The 12,488-nt window shown below is 38.0% G+C and overlaps 1 protein-coding gene across 4 annotated transcripts in view; it reads left to right on the top strand.

The window, feature by feature from the left end:
- EPB41 (erythrocyte membrane protein band 4.1) overlaps positions 1 to 12,488 on the top strand; it is a 153,079-nt gene that overhangs the window by 71,143 nt on the left and 69,448 nt on the right. For 3 of the 4 annotated variants that reach the window (XM_067530710.1, XM_067530711.1, XM_067530712.1), the window contains exons 2-4: positions 2,487 to 2,964; positions 5,434 to 5,664; positions 10,099 to 10,203. In XM_067530710.1, coding sequence (XP_067386811.1) covers positions 2,494 to 2,964; positions 5,434 to 5,664; positions 10,099 to 10,203 — 807 coding nt within the window. In that variant the 5' untranslated portion in view covers positions 2,487 to 2,493. The remainder of the gene's footprint in view (positions 1 to 2,486; positions 2,965 to 5,433; positions 5,665 to 10,098; positions 10,204 to 12,488) is intronic. The other variant, XM_067530714.1, reaches the window with a different exon arrangement.

The raw sequence follows: 12,488 nt of genomic DNA, 5'->3' as shown, positions 1-12,488 counted from the left end.
AATTCTTTCAAACAATCACTTTCTGGTGGTCCATGGATAGCTGGCTGCTCCTGTGTTCCTGGCTTTCCTTGTTTCCAGCTACTGAATCACATTAAAGGAAGCTTAAAAATACATTAAATACTTTACTTCTGCACATTAGCAACTGCCATAGTGGTGGTGTTAGATCACTGGTGGGTGGGTGGGAGGGTTGCACGGAGGAATAGTCTATCAATGGCAAATGGGAGAGAAGAATAGGTATCCACAAGACACGATTTAAAATGGGATCCACTTCATGAAATGGTTTGAGAACACCTGACTCGGGGTTGCAATAGGATAAAGCCTGTCACTTATGCATTGCCAGTTCAAATTCATTTCAGGTGAGCAGCGACTGAAAGCTTTTTTTGTGTGTGATGGAAGCTCACTGGTCAATGTAAAATGAGTTGTGTGGGGATTTTGGAGCATTTCAGTCCAGCTGTTACTACACAAGTGTTCACATCACAGAATCCTCCAGCACCACTGAGCCCTTGATTTGCAACCTTAGCTAAAAGGACGAGGACTGTGGAACTATACTCCCACCTGACTCCCCAGAGATAGTCCCTTCAAGCCAGGGCTGAGGTATCTTGTATTGGAGGGATGACGACGGAAAACTTGAATTGCTGCTTGTGCCTGTTTCATGATAATTGAGGACTTTCCCATCCAAGAGCACCTCTCATGAGCAATACATTCTCAGAGGAGAAGAACCTGCAACATATCAGTGTTTAAATAATGGTGAAAATGACCTATTTGGAAAAAAAATTAAGTGGTGGGCTTTGTATAAGAGATTTGCGTTCTTGTAGTATTCTATCTTGGCTGTTTGGAACAATAGATGTGTATTGTGTAGAACTGCAATATTTTTAGGACAATCCGTATTTAGTTGTGTTTCTATCTATGGCTGAAAACTTCAAAAAACATGTTTAAATCTGAAGCATTTTGATTACCGTGGAAAATGAATGTTCAGGTGTTTTTAATTTGGAAAAAGGTTTTGAATGTTAAATGTGGTAACGCCTAAAAGGGTGACATCTTGAAGTTTCTTAATTCTAAATGAGAACTTTAAATAAATGTTTCTACTTAAGGTTTGGGCTGGAGGGGATTGAAACAGACATGTTTGTCCCTATGTAAGCAATGGTAACTTGTTACTGAAGATGCATGTAATGCAACTCTCAGAGATTAGTTCTATCCCCTCTAAAGCATGATTATTTCAGGTCCTCTTTATTCTTTAAATAGATATGCTTCTCATGTGATTTCCATCTTTTTGTGTCAACAGCCAGGATCAAGTTGAAGTAAACATGACATCAGATTAGTAAAATGGAATCCCAAAAACCTTCTGTCCATTAGCAGAATAAATGCATCTCAGAAAGCCTTTGTTTAAATATGATACTTTTTTGCCCATGCAGTGCAAGTATCATTTTGCAAATGCTGAATTCTGCAGCCTGCTAGGTTTCAGCAGCTCACTTTACTAAAACCAAATTGCTTAAACACAGTTGTTTAGTTGAAATAGGGATGTTTTAAACTTGGCCTCAATAAGCATCATTCTGAGCACTTCTGAATAGTAGTGTAATAATCAATCTAGACTGGCAGAGGAAATGAAGGGGATTATTTTACTGTTTATGTATTCTCACTTCTTAAATTTAATATTTAGATTCTTTAATCTGTTACAAGGACACTTATTTTTGGTAGAACCTGAAATTTGTTGTAGTAGTAAAACTTTTGATCTTTTGAAGAGTGTTGTTGCCGGTAGGTGGTGTATTTTCGGGAGATTTTCTTCTGAAACTTTAACTGGAAAAATGGTCTAATATATCTCAGGAAGCGAGATATGGCTGCCACAGAATTTTTGTATAGGATGTTAGTAAGAGGCTTGTTTAGTTACATGTTTGTTTCCCCCCTACTCATTTCCCACAAAATGGCATTGGCACAAAGTTTTACTGGAGGGTGAAGAAGAGGACTCAAGAAAAAGTCTTAAACTAGATATGTTAAGGGAAGTCCACTTTTATTTCTACAAACCTCGTTATTTGCTTTTATTTGTCTTCTGCAGTTGTCACACTAGAAATATCTCTCATTGATTATTTTGATTAGGCAAGAAGGCTACAGTTATAACTGTGATGCATTCTAAGAACTGCGGGAAGGAAGTGCTAAGGAAATGACACTTGCAGTACCAGAGTTAAATAGAATCGCTCATGTATCTGAAACGCATTTGTTAGAATAATCCACACTGTAAAAGGTGTGTGAGCAGACATGGAGGAAGAGGTCTCTATTTTTGAAAAAAAACTAAGCAAAGTCTGGTTTTACATATGAATGTGATTTGTCAGTGATAGATCACTTTATATATAAAGCTCAGCAGGCAGAGACCAGAGAGAGCAGCTGTCAGGAAGTGGTGCTTGGAGTGTTTTGCTGTTTGATTTACAATGGTTAAATGCATGTGTGTAAACTGAAGAAATATTGTTGTTTACTTTTTAAAATCTCTGTTACAGTTTCATCATGACAACAGAGAAGAGTCTAGTGGCTGAGGCTGAGAATCCTAAACAACAGCAGCAAAAAGAGGAGGAGGTACCTGCTGAAACACAGAAGCAAGAAGCTTCTTTGGAGGAGGCTTCCCAACAGGCATCTGAGGGGCATAATCAAACTGGACAGAAGCAGAAGGCATCCAACGGTGATACTCCCACACACGAAGACCAGAGCAAGAACAAAGAGCGTTGTACGTCTGAGAGTCGGGGCCTGTCACGCCTATTTTCATCATTTCTCAAAAGGCCCAAGTCTCAGGTTTCTGAAGAAGAAGGCAAAGAAGTGGAGACTCCAAAGGAGAGAAGTGAAGGAGGTCAGAAAGAGACAGATTTAGGAGCCAATCTCGATGAAGAAATCCTACTGAAGGCCCCAATAGCAGCTCCTGAACCTGAACTCAGGACTGACCCATCTTTAGATCTTCATTCACTAAGCAGCGCAGAAACACAGGTAAACAAAAACAAAGTTAATTTGGATTAGTTTGGTTTCTTAGCCAGCTAGCTCATGTACTCAGGATGATTTGTCAAGTTAGGTAAGGAGTAGAGGTTTGTAATCCTCCTATGCTATGTTTGATCAATGAGAATTCAAAAGTTTCTGAAAAAAACTTTGTCAACTTCTAGTCTTTGACAGACATGGTACATCTGACACTTCCTGCTGTTACGTTTTTGTATTCTGCAGTGTGATGATCTGCTGTCTAATACTTATTCCTACCATTTAAATCATAATATCTTTAATCTTCAAAGCAGCATATAAACACTAACAAACATTCACAATACTCCTCTGGGGCAAGGAAGTTTGTCAGTTGGGATTAGAATGCCGATTACATCATATGAAAGTTACTTTTAATGTTCATTTTTAAATATTCTGACGTACTTTATGGGTAGAAGAAAAGTCAATAAAAACACTTCATGGAAATTTCAGCTGTGTTCAGCAGAAAACAAACAGCAAAACAGCCTTAAGTACAAGCAACACAAGTGACAGTTCAGGACTTCATAGTCATCAGTTCAGTGTATATAGCCTTCTCCCACTAGTGTGTTAAGCCCTGTTTTTTCTGTGGCCTCATAAATAGTAATAGTCAACATTTAGAGCATATAGACTGGAGATTTAAAGGCAGCCTAAGGAATTTAAATGCCCATTTTCTGGTTGTCTTAGACCCCTTAAAAATCATAGCCTTAAATGCATAGACCTCAGAGCTTTAAAAGGTGGATATTATCCCTATTTTACTGATGGGAAACTGAGGCACAGAATGTTAATAGCCAAATGTTCAAAAGTGGCCTGTGATTTTAAGATACATCAGCTTTTGGCTACTGGACTTAAAATACAATGGGCTTCTTTCTTTCTTCTTTCCTACTAAAGATGGTGAATACCTGCAACTTTTGACTTTAACTGGGGGTGTTGTGGTTGCTCAGCATTTGACAGAGTGAGGCCAAGGTTGTTTCGAGTTGGACAACTAAAGTTGGTGACTGTTTCTGAATAATTTACCATGGTTGTCTGGCCCAAGCTAGTCTGGAGGCAGTGTGATCTAGTGGACAGACTAGTGCTGCTTATCTGTGGTGTAAATAGGAAGCTTACAGCTAGTTTCTTTTGTCTTGTGGACCTGAAGAAATTTCCACTTTAAATGGTATAGTATTGCCAAACCAGACATTCAGAAATCATAAGTCTAGCTCCCCAAAATTATGAGATTAAAAAACAATTGTTAAATTCTTATTTGCCTGCTGGTTTCTGAGCCTTTACAATACATTCAGCTTTAGTTTTTAAAAGTTTCTAGACCTCATGTTCACAGAGAGAAGCTTGAAAATAATGAACTGAGATTTTTTATGTAATCCTTGGACTCCAGGGGTTGGGCCTGTAAGCAAAGTAACAAATGCTATAATCAAGACTTGCAGTAAAAGTGTAAAGTGTATAGAGTATATGTGAACTTATGTAAAAACAAAACCAACAAACCTTCAAAATGTACCAAGTTAATTTAGACTATAATGTTTATAATTAGTGTCCTTAAAATCCTGACTTTTGGCAGACATTTCTGCTAAGAAAACATTTGTGACATGCACTGTTGTAAAACCTCTGGGTCAGCATTTGTGTCCAAACTTGTCCAGTTCTCTGCCATCTGATTATTCTGACTTTGTCATAGCCGAAAGCGTCAGTTTGTGGACATTGGTCAAATTTAAATAATTGCAAATACTGAAGCATGTGTTGCCTTCATGATGGTGTGCCAGTCTTCCATTTTTACTATCACTCATAGCACAGGAAGACTGATTGCCACATTGGATTCCAAAATTAAATTCTGCATTATGTTGGTAGATTTATTGTGATGAAAACAGACAAATACACAGAGTTCCAGTGGACATGTGTGAAGGGCTGTTTTACAGTGAAACAATTCTAGGAAGTCCCTTCTTTTTAATGGATTAGCCGAGTATTTTGCCTGCAAGATTGAGGGATCAGATTGGAAAAATAAGTCTCCAATCCAAAATGAGATGCCCCTAATAGGAGATTGAACATGCCTTCATGATATAATCAACCCTGTCCCTTATGGCATGCTTTGATAAACTAATAGTTAAGGACACTGATTTAAATTTTCATTAGACTTCAGAATTAACACCCACTTGAACTGAAGAAAGATCAGTTGATATCTAAACTATTGTTTCAAATTTTTTGCAGACATGGGCAGACATTACTACGTTGGTTTACATTTAAATTATCTTCAATGAGAAGGACGAGGTATTTTAGTTTAGAAAAAGAAATTGTGGACTTTAGAGCACAAGATACACAGCCCCAGAGGAAAGCTCTTGGTTGCTGAGCCACTGTGAGGTGGCCCAATTTGATCTGTAATGGGATTTCATCACCTACAGTACATTTATAGCATGTGACACTACTTGTTTGAAACATCTGAGTAATAAATTTGATGATGTGGGATTTCAGCCTGCTCAGGAGGACAGGAGAGAAGATCAAGACCCCGAGAGCGGAGACCTTGAGATTAAGGAAGGAGACGGTGTGCAGGAAGAGTGTTCCAAGGCAGAGTTGAAAAGAGAGAACCCTGAGACAAAAGCAGACCAAGAATTAAAGGCCACCCAGAGATCAGTAAGAAGACATAGAAATATGCACTGCAAGGTTTCCTTGCTGGATGACACCGTTTACGAGTGTACTTTGGACGTAAGTACATTCAGCCTCTTAAGATGGGTGCGGGGCAGGGGGTACAGAATTGGGTGATGCTGCCAGTGAAGTAAATGGCAAAATTCCATTGGAGTAGAACTGTGCCTTAAACCATTACAGTTATTTAAGGTCTGATAAAAATGTGGAGCACTTTGGACACTGCAAAAAAAAAAAAATAAAATAAAATAAAAATCCAACATCTCTAGTTGGGGAATTCTTTCAGAATGTTACCATCTCACTTGCTGATGCTTTCTCCTTCACTTGCCCCCAATTCCTGATACTCCAGGCTTGAGTTCGGGTTTTTGGGTTTTTTTTGTTTTTAAACTTCTCTTTAAGATTGGATTATAACTCTAAATAATCAGATCAGAGCCAGAAGATGTTTCTTGTCAGTTGGATTTGTATGCTTTGCTGGCTTTTCACCCAGAATACCTTGGAAATCTAAGATCACCTGTTGTTGACTAAAAGCAGGAAAACAGTTTCAGCAAATCACCACAGAAAAAAATTAGGTTATAGCCAATTAAACTTGGTCAAAATACTTATTGCTGCTTTGTTCTTTCAAATTCTTCCTTCTCATATGAGCTGTGCCTTGGAAGAGTTAGCAGGAGTGCTTATAACTCAGTTGTATTTCATCGGTTGTATTTCTTAATCATTTATCTGAGCCCCAGTCCTGACATCAGTGTTTATAGGAATTTTTACAAATGGGTGATGGTAGCACTGCCACCAGGCCAAAGCCCTGGTTCTGAACTCTTAATCATCAAATTTTGGGTTTTAGTGGTTGTGAAAGGGTTGCTTCTGTTCATGTCATCAGGCTGTTGCAGTTGCTTTAGTTTTCCATTAGGGGTATTTGCATGCAAAATGACAAATTTTGAAACTCTCTCCCTTTGGGTTATAGTTCAATGAAGTCTTGTATACCAACACAAGAAGCCTCTCCTTTCTATATCCTCTCCTCAGGCTTGATTCACTCTTCTGTTTCAGATTCTGTAAACTGTCTCTTCAGTCTATACAGCCCTCTCACTATGGTCTGGGTAACCTTCTGTTCTTATATCAGAGGTTCATGAATCCAAGGCAGTCTTTTTCTCTTCCTTGCCCTTATCTGGAGAGACCTAACAGCTGCTAGTGTTCTGCTTCAAGTTTCCCAGTGGAGATCTCTGTGTCTTGTCTCAGACTGAAAGTGGCTTGGCTTTTATTCCACTTTCTTTACTAGAAGGAGTTGCTCTCATCTTACAATGCTGATGGGCGTAGGTGGGCCTACAAGTCCCAGAATCTGTCCTTAAATGACCAAGATCCAATAACAGAACTGGTGAACTGGGCCAACATGCCTTTTTATGTGGGTATGTAAAAATTGCTAATAGAGTGACAATGTTCAGCAATATTATTTGTTTACTGCTATTTATATTCTGAATAATGTTTTTAGCCTCCCCATTACAACAATTTCAGAAGCTCTTCTCAGACCTTATAGCTGAAGTTTTTTGGTTGTACATGTTTTTCATATATATCTCATAGGATGATTCCAGTGTCATAGCAATAAGAAGTCCACAGAAATCTAATTCATCATCTGAATACTAGCCCAACATGCAAATAATCTGGAGCTTAGTCTTTGAGACATAATGAGCTTGTTAATTCCCTGAACCCACTGGGAGTTCTAGCTGCTCATTTATGACCTGTTTAGGTTTCTAGGGCTTCTTGCGCAAAGCAGTTACCTTAGATAACCCTGTACAATTAGGTCAGTGCATCAGTGTCTGTGTAACAGTCTTGCTGCTATTGCTATCCAGTATGATCAGCTGCTACTTTAGATGCTGATCCAGTGCTGCTGTAGGATGTATAGGTAGCAGTGATAAAAATACCTTTTTAAAAAAAACTCTAAACGGTGAAGACCTATGTTTTTAGGTCTTATCCAGTGGGAAAGAGACTTTTAGCACGGTGGTTGAGCATTGATTCATTAGTGACTTGCAGGGCAGAATATTGCCTTGCAAATCTCCAATATCACTTCCTGCAGGACATGGCTTTTGTTGTTGATGGTTTCCATCCAAGTACTGGCCAGGCACAGCAACCCTACTTAGCTTGTGTTATCTGATGAGATCACAGCATGAGGTGGTATGGCGGCAGCTGCTACCTCATACTGCATTGCCAGATAAGACTTCTTACTGTATAACCTAAAGAGTTGCGATAAATATTAAAGATCAGGTTGTGTAACCCTTACTCATATTGGTGAGCATTTACTGACATGACTAGTTCTATTGGCTTTAACTGCAATATTAATCTTAGTCAAGCAATTTGTGAGATTCAGCTGTTGAAATTGTATGGGAAAGAGAGAGTTGCAAAGTGTAGACTATAAATGTAAACCGGTACAAAACGCTTTGAGACCAAATAAACTCTCCCAAATGTTCATCCTGAGCTATTGATCAGAAAGGAGCATAGTTTGATCCCTTCTTCAACATCTCTTTATTTACAGTTGTTTTACTTAATTCTGATTCTTTGGAAAACTCTGAGATAGTATATAATAGGTGTGGCCAAACTTACTGACACCCCCACCCCCCAGATTCCCTTACCTGCTGGGCAGAATCCTCTAGCACCACCACCCTGCTGCAGGGCAGAAGCTCCGAGCTTCCTGCCTCAGTCTGTTGGGCGGAGAAGGGGGGGGGGGCATAGGATGGCTCTACGATACTCACTTTAACTGTAAAAGACCCACATGTGGCTCACGAACCACAGTTTGACCATCCCTGGTATATAATTCCAAGTGAGTTGTCGTCTCTAATGCCCGTGAAATAGAGCCCTTATTTTGAAGGAGAGATGTGACATACGGCCGTCAGGCTCTCTGAGTGCTTATTATACTTTAAAAAGCGAACTTGCAAGACAAAATAAATATAAAAAACAAGCACAAATTGCACTTCAACAAAGCTTTTTTTGCATCAGTGTGGTATAGATCTCTTCAGTTTCTATAGGTCTTTCCTTTAGAAGGTCCTCTGCTACTTGAAGATGCTTCTGATAACATATTTATGTCCTAGAGATGGTTTCCCATGTGCCTTGCTCTAAAGGGGTACTCATTCCTACCCAGAATTCATCCATTTTTTCTCTGCGCTATCACTGAAAGAAGGAGATAGAATTGAAACATGACGGCCAGATGTTTTGATATGAAAGAAAAGAAAAGGGGGACGGGGTTTAGGGGTAGTTACTGGAACATGGTTGGGGCAAAACCTTATCTGTTCACAAGTAGCTGCTGATGTTTTAAGGGAAGGCCTGAGACGATTATGAAGTTGAAGTCTAAAAAATTGTTCGCTGCAGTTTGTTTGCTGTAGTTACAATTGTACCCCTGGAGTTGTATATCCTTTTAAATATAAACAGCTGTTTTCTCTCCCCCTTTGTCAATCTGTTTCTCTTAAAACATCTAAAGCTTACATTATCAAAATGTCCATTGTTTCTCTAGAATGTTTGATAGAATCTGCTGGGTAGGAAAAGTGTATGTAGATTAACAAAATTTGAAATTTTGTTAAACTCGGCTATATTGCAGATTTTTAGATTTATGTTTTAATCTCCGTTGAGTTTGAAATGAACATATTGTAGTATTTAAAGTAGCTTTAAAATGAAAATATAATAGGTCAGAAATAATTTTACTTCCTGGGGAGCTTTTTATGTACTCTGCTTATTCTTGTTCAGAAAGTGGTGGTGTAATGAAAATCTAAAAAAAAGAAACAAAAAACTCCCTGACCTGTAGTACAGCACTTAAATAACACTTTACTTCAAAACATTTTAAAAGCCTAAATTAATCCTAAGCATAGATAAATATTATTCTCATTTTATAAATAGAGATACTGCGGCAGGGAGGCTGTGACTTGTTCAAGTCAGTGGCACAGCTAGGATTGGAACCCAAGTTCCCAGCTCCCAGTTCTATGCTTAGTCCACTAGATCATGCTGACTCCCAAAATGCAGTGTCAGAATAATAGGTGCTTATTTCCAGTCACAAATCTCAGTCTGGTCAATACTTGATAAATCTATCTAATTTAGTATTTTGCACTGACACCTATCACTGTTGCATAAAGCATTTTACAAACACTTAACCCACACAAAACCTCTCTTGGGTAGGGAACAATTATATACATGTTTTTGAGATGTATAAATGGAGTCACCGATAGTGACCTTCAGGACATTCAGTCAATATGGTCAGGAACAGAGCCTACTTCAATTTTAAACACATCCCCAATAACTGTGGTTTGCTATATTTGAATTTCCTATCTGAAGCTTTTGCCTGTAAAGTGAAATACTTGGTCATAAATTGCTGATGGGATCTGGACTGTTGGAACCAGCCAGCACCCTTTTCTTTTGTTCAAAAATCCAGTCCTCTTCGCTGATTGTGTAGAGTGGGAGAGTTATTGGGGGAGAGGTGAAGGAGAGGCAAAAAGCAATGCATAATATAGAATCCCTGCTACTTATTTACAGAAACATGCCAAGGGGCAGGATCTGCTTAGAAAAGTATGCGAGCACCTCAATCTTCTGGAAGAAGACTACTTTGGACTGGCCATATGGGACTCTCTAACTTCCAAGGTAAGAAGGTGCTTGTGGAACTACAGTCTGCAATCAAAAAAAAGATACTCCTCTTGATAGGTTATTGTGTTTGAAATGGGAAAAAGTGTGTAGTGTCCTAAAAATTATGCTTAACCTAGCTATATTTTGATATTTTCCCCCCATATATCAGAAAGACTTTCTAAGAACTGGCAAAGTATGTGAATTGAAAAAGTAAAGATATTGTGAATAAAATAGAAGCTACTATAAAGTAGGAGAGCATGGACTTTGCTAATGGAGGGAAACAAAACGAACTGGAAAAATCTAGTCTAGAGGAAAATAGATTAGGCCTCTGCTTTTTTTTTTTTGTCTTTTTTTAAAGGCTATTGAATTATGAAGATACCACAGAAGAACTCAAGAATTTAAGTGTTGGAGAGATTAGGGTTTTTCCTTTTTTAAAAAAAAGTTGTGCTTTACAAAATCGTGGTGAATAGGATAGGATAGAGGAGTAGATATTTCAGCTGTGGAAGAATCTGGCACAAAAGGAATTCAGGGAGAATTTCTTCATAGTCATAAATTATTCCATGCATCTATTAAAGGCAATCGGAGGAGCAATCCACATCTTGTATTTTGTGGATAAATAAGCATATTTGATATAGCTATTAATTTGAGAGTCAAGTGTACGTAGATTGGCATCTCTCATCTCAATTTCTGAAGGTTCATGTGTTGTTTTTCTTCCTCTTCTGAACTGGCTTTTCTATCATTGTTATGGCTAACTCTTAAGTTTATTATATTTTACTGAAGGCTAAATCAATCAGGTGAGCGAATGGGTATCATGGGTATGTTTTTAAATGAATGAACTAGTCAGTCAATATAACGAATGGAAACAACTTGTTCCCTGCACTCTAGTACTCTGCTGCACAATACTGGCTGTTCCAACTTTATAAAAAAGGAAAAGAAATGTAAATGGTGCAAGATTTAACAGTGTGTTCTCCTGTGCCCATACAAGGGCCGTGGAGTTGCATATGTAAATTCCACTCCTGTCCTGTATGTAAATGAGGAAATAAGGTTTAGAAAATTTTCAGTGGCATTGCTAAACTTAGTGTTGCATTTGATTTTCTACAGGAAAAAAGTGAGGTTTTCATTCACACTTATTCATGATTTGTTGAACCAACCAAATAAGCATTTAGCCTTTTTTGGAGCACTTTTCCCTTTAGAGTGGAAAAATATCAAAGGAGAATGGCTCCAGCTTGCCTGACCATCATTGCAAAAAGTCCCTTGAGCTCTTGTCAGCATTTACAAGATTTGGTGGAAGGCTATTCTGGATTAATGTTTCAAGTTGAGGTTTTTCAGTGATAGAAGGGAAGGAAAATATTAAATGTGTAAATATTTAGTGAGGCAATGTGATTTTTTTTAACGTATTTGCTGAATATAAGTTAAATACTTCATACTGAAACTCAAATCGGTCAGTTTTACTTTGATTTTGGTTAGATTTATGCAGTGTCATTGTCTTGCATTGTTGTTTTAACTCCCTTGTGTGTTCTTTAACAAATTAGACTGCTTTATGTAAAAGTTAAGTGCGGCCTTGTTTAGTAAAAATTAAGCCTACGGGGGATTGATTTCAAATAATTGGTTGACTTAAAATGTCTTTAGAGACCTTTCATAGCTTATGATCGGTATTCTGGCTACTTCCTTGTTTCATGTATTGGAATTATTTATGATAAACTGGCTTACTACGGTGGGATGAAGAAATTAAACCATTAAAAGATTTAATAAATACAAATAAAGATTCTTCTTGTGGACAGTTAACGGAATGGTAGCTATTCAAATCAGCTGAAGCCTCAGCTTTGTTTTTATTTTTTATATTTGGAATTGGATTTCACTCCTGCAGTAAGAGGTTGTTTATGCATATTTAGTGGAATCTACTATGTGTAAAGATTTTGTTAGATGTTTTCAAGGGCAAAAATGTCAAGCTGTTCAAGTGAAGTTTTTTCACCAATGTGCTTTGTGTTGTGGGAAGAAAATTGCCAGATCATCATTCTCTAATAACTTCCCAGTTTGTCTGTCTGTCTGTCTGTCTGTCTCTTTTTAGTCATCACTTTTCAATCAAGCAGGCTTCCTTTGGTTTGGGACAGGAGGAGTGGAAGAATATTTATTACATGCCTTTTTTGAAAACAGAATTATACACATGCTTTCTGTACTCTTTTGATGTCTGATTGGGAGTTTGCTGCTTTAATTTCTTACGGACTGCAAAGAGGTGAGGGAACACTGTCAGTAGCAGGATTGTTTGGTGCCAGAGATTTATTCTCATTTAAAACCAAGAATGA

The sequence above is a fragment of the Emydura macquarii genome, unplaced genomic scaffold (genome assembly GCF_026122565.2).
Source record: "Emydura macquarii macquarii isolate MOO-44397 ecotype Brisbane River unplaced genomic scaffold, CSIRO-AGI_Emac_v2 contig_3113, whole genome shotgun sequence".
In the NCBI taxonomy this organism is placed as follows: Eukaryota; Metazoa; Chordata; order Testudines; family Chelidae; genus Emydura; species Emydura macquarii.
Note: the sequence above shows the minus strand (reverse complement) of the source record. Positions and strands in the feature narration are given on the sequence as shown.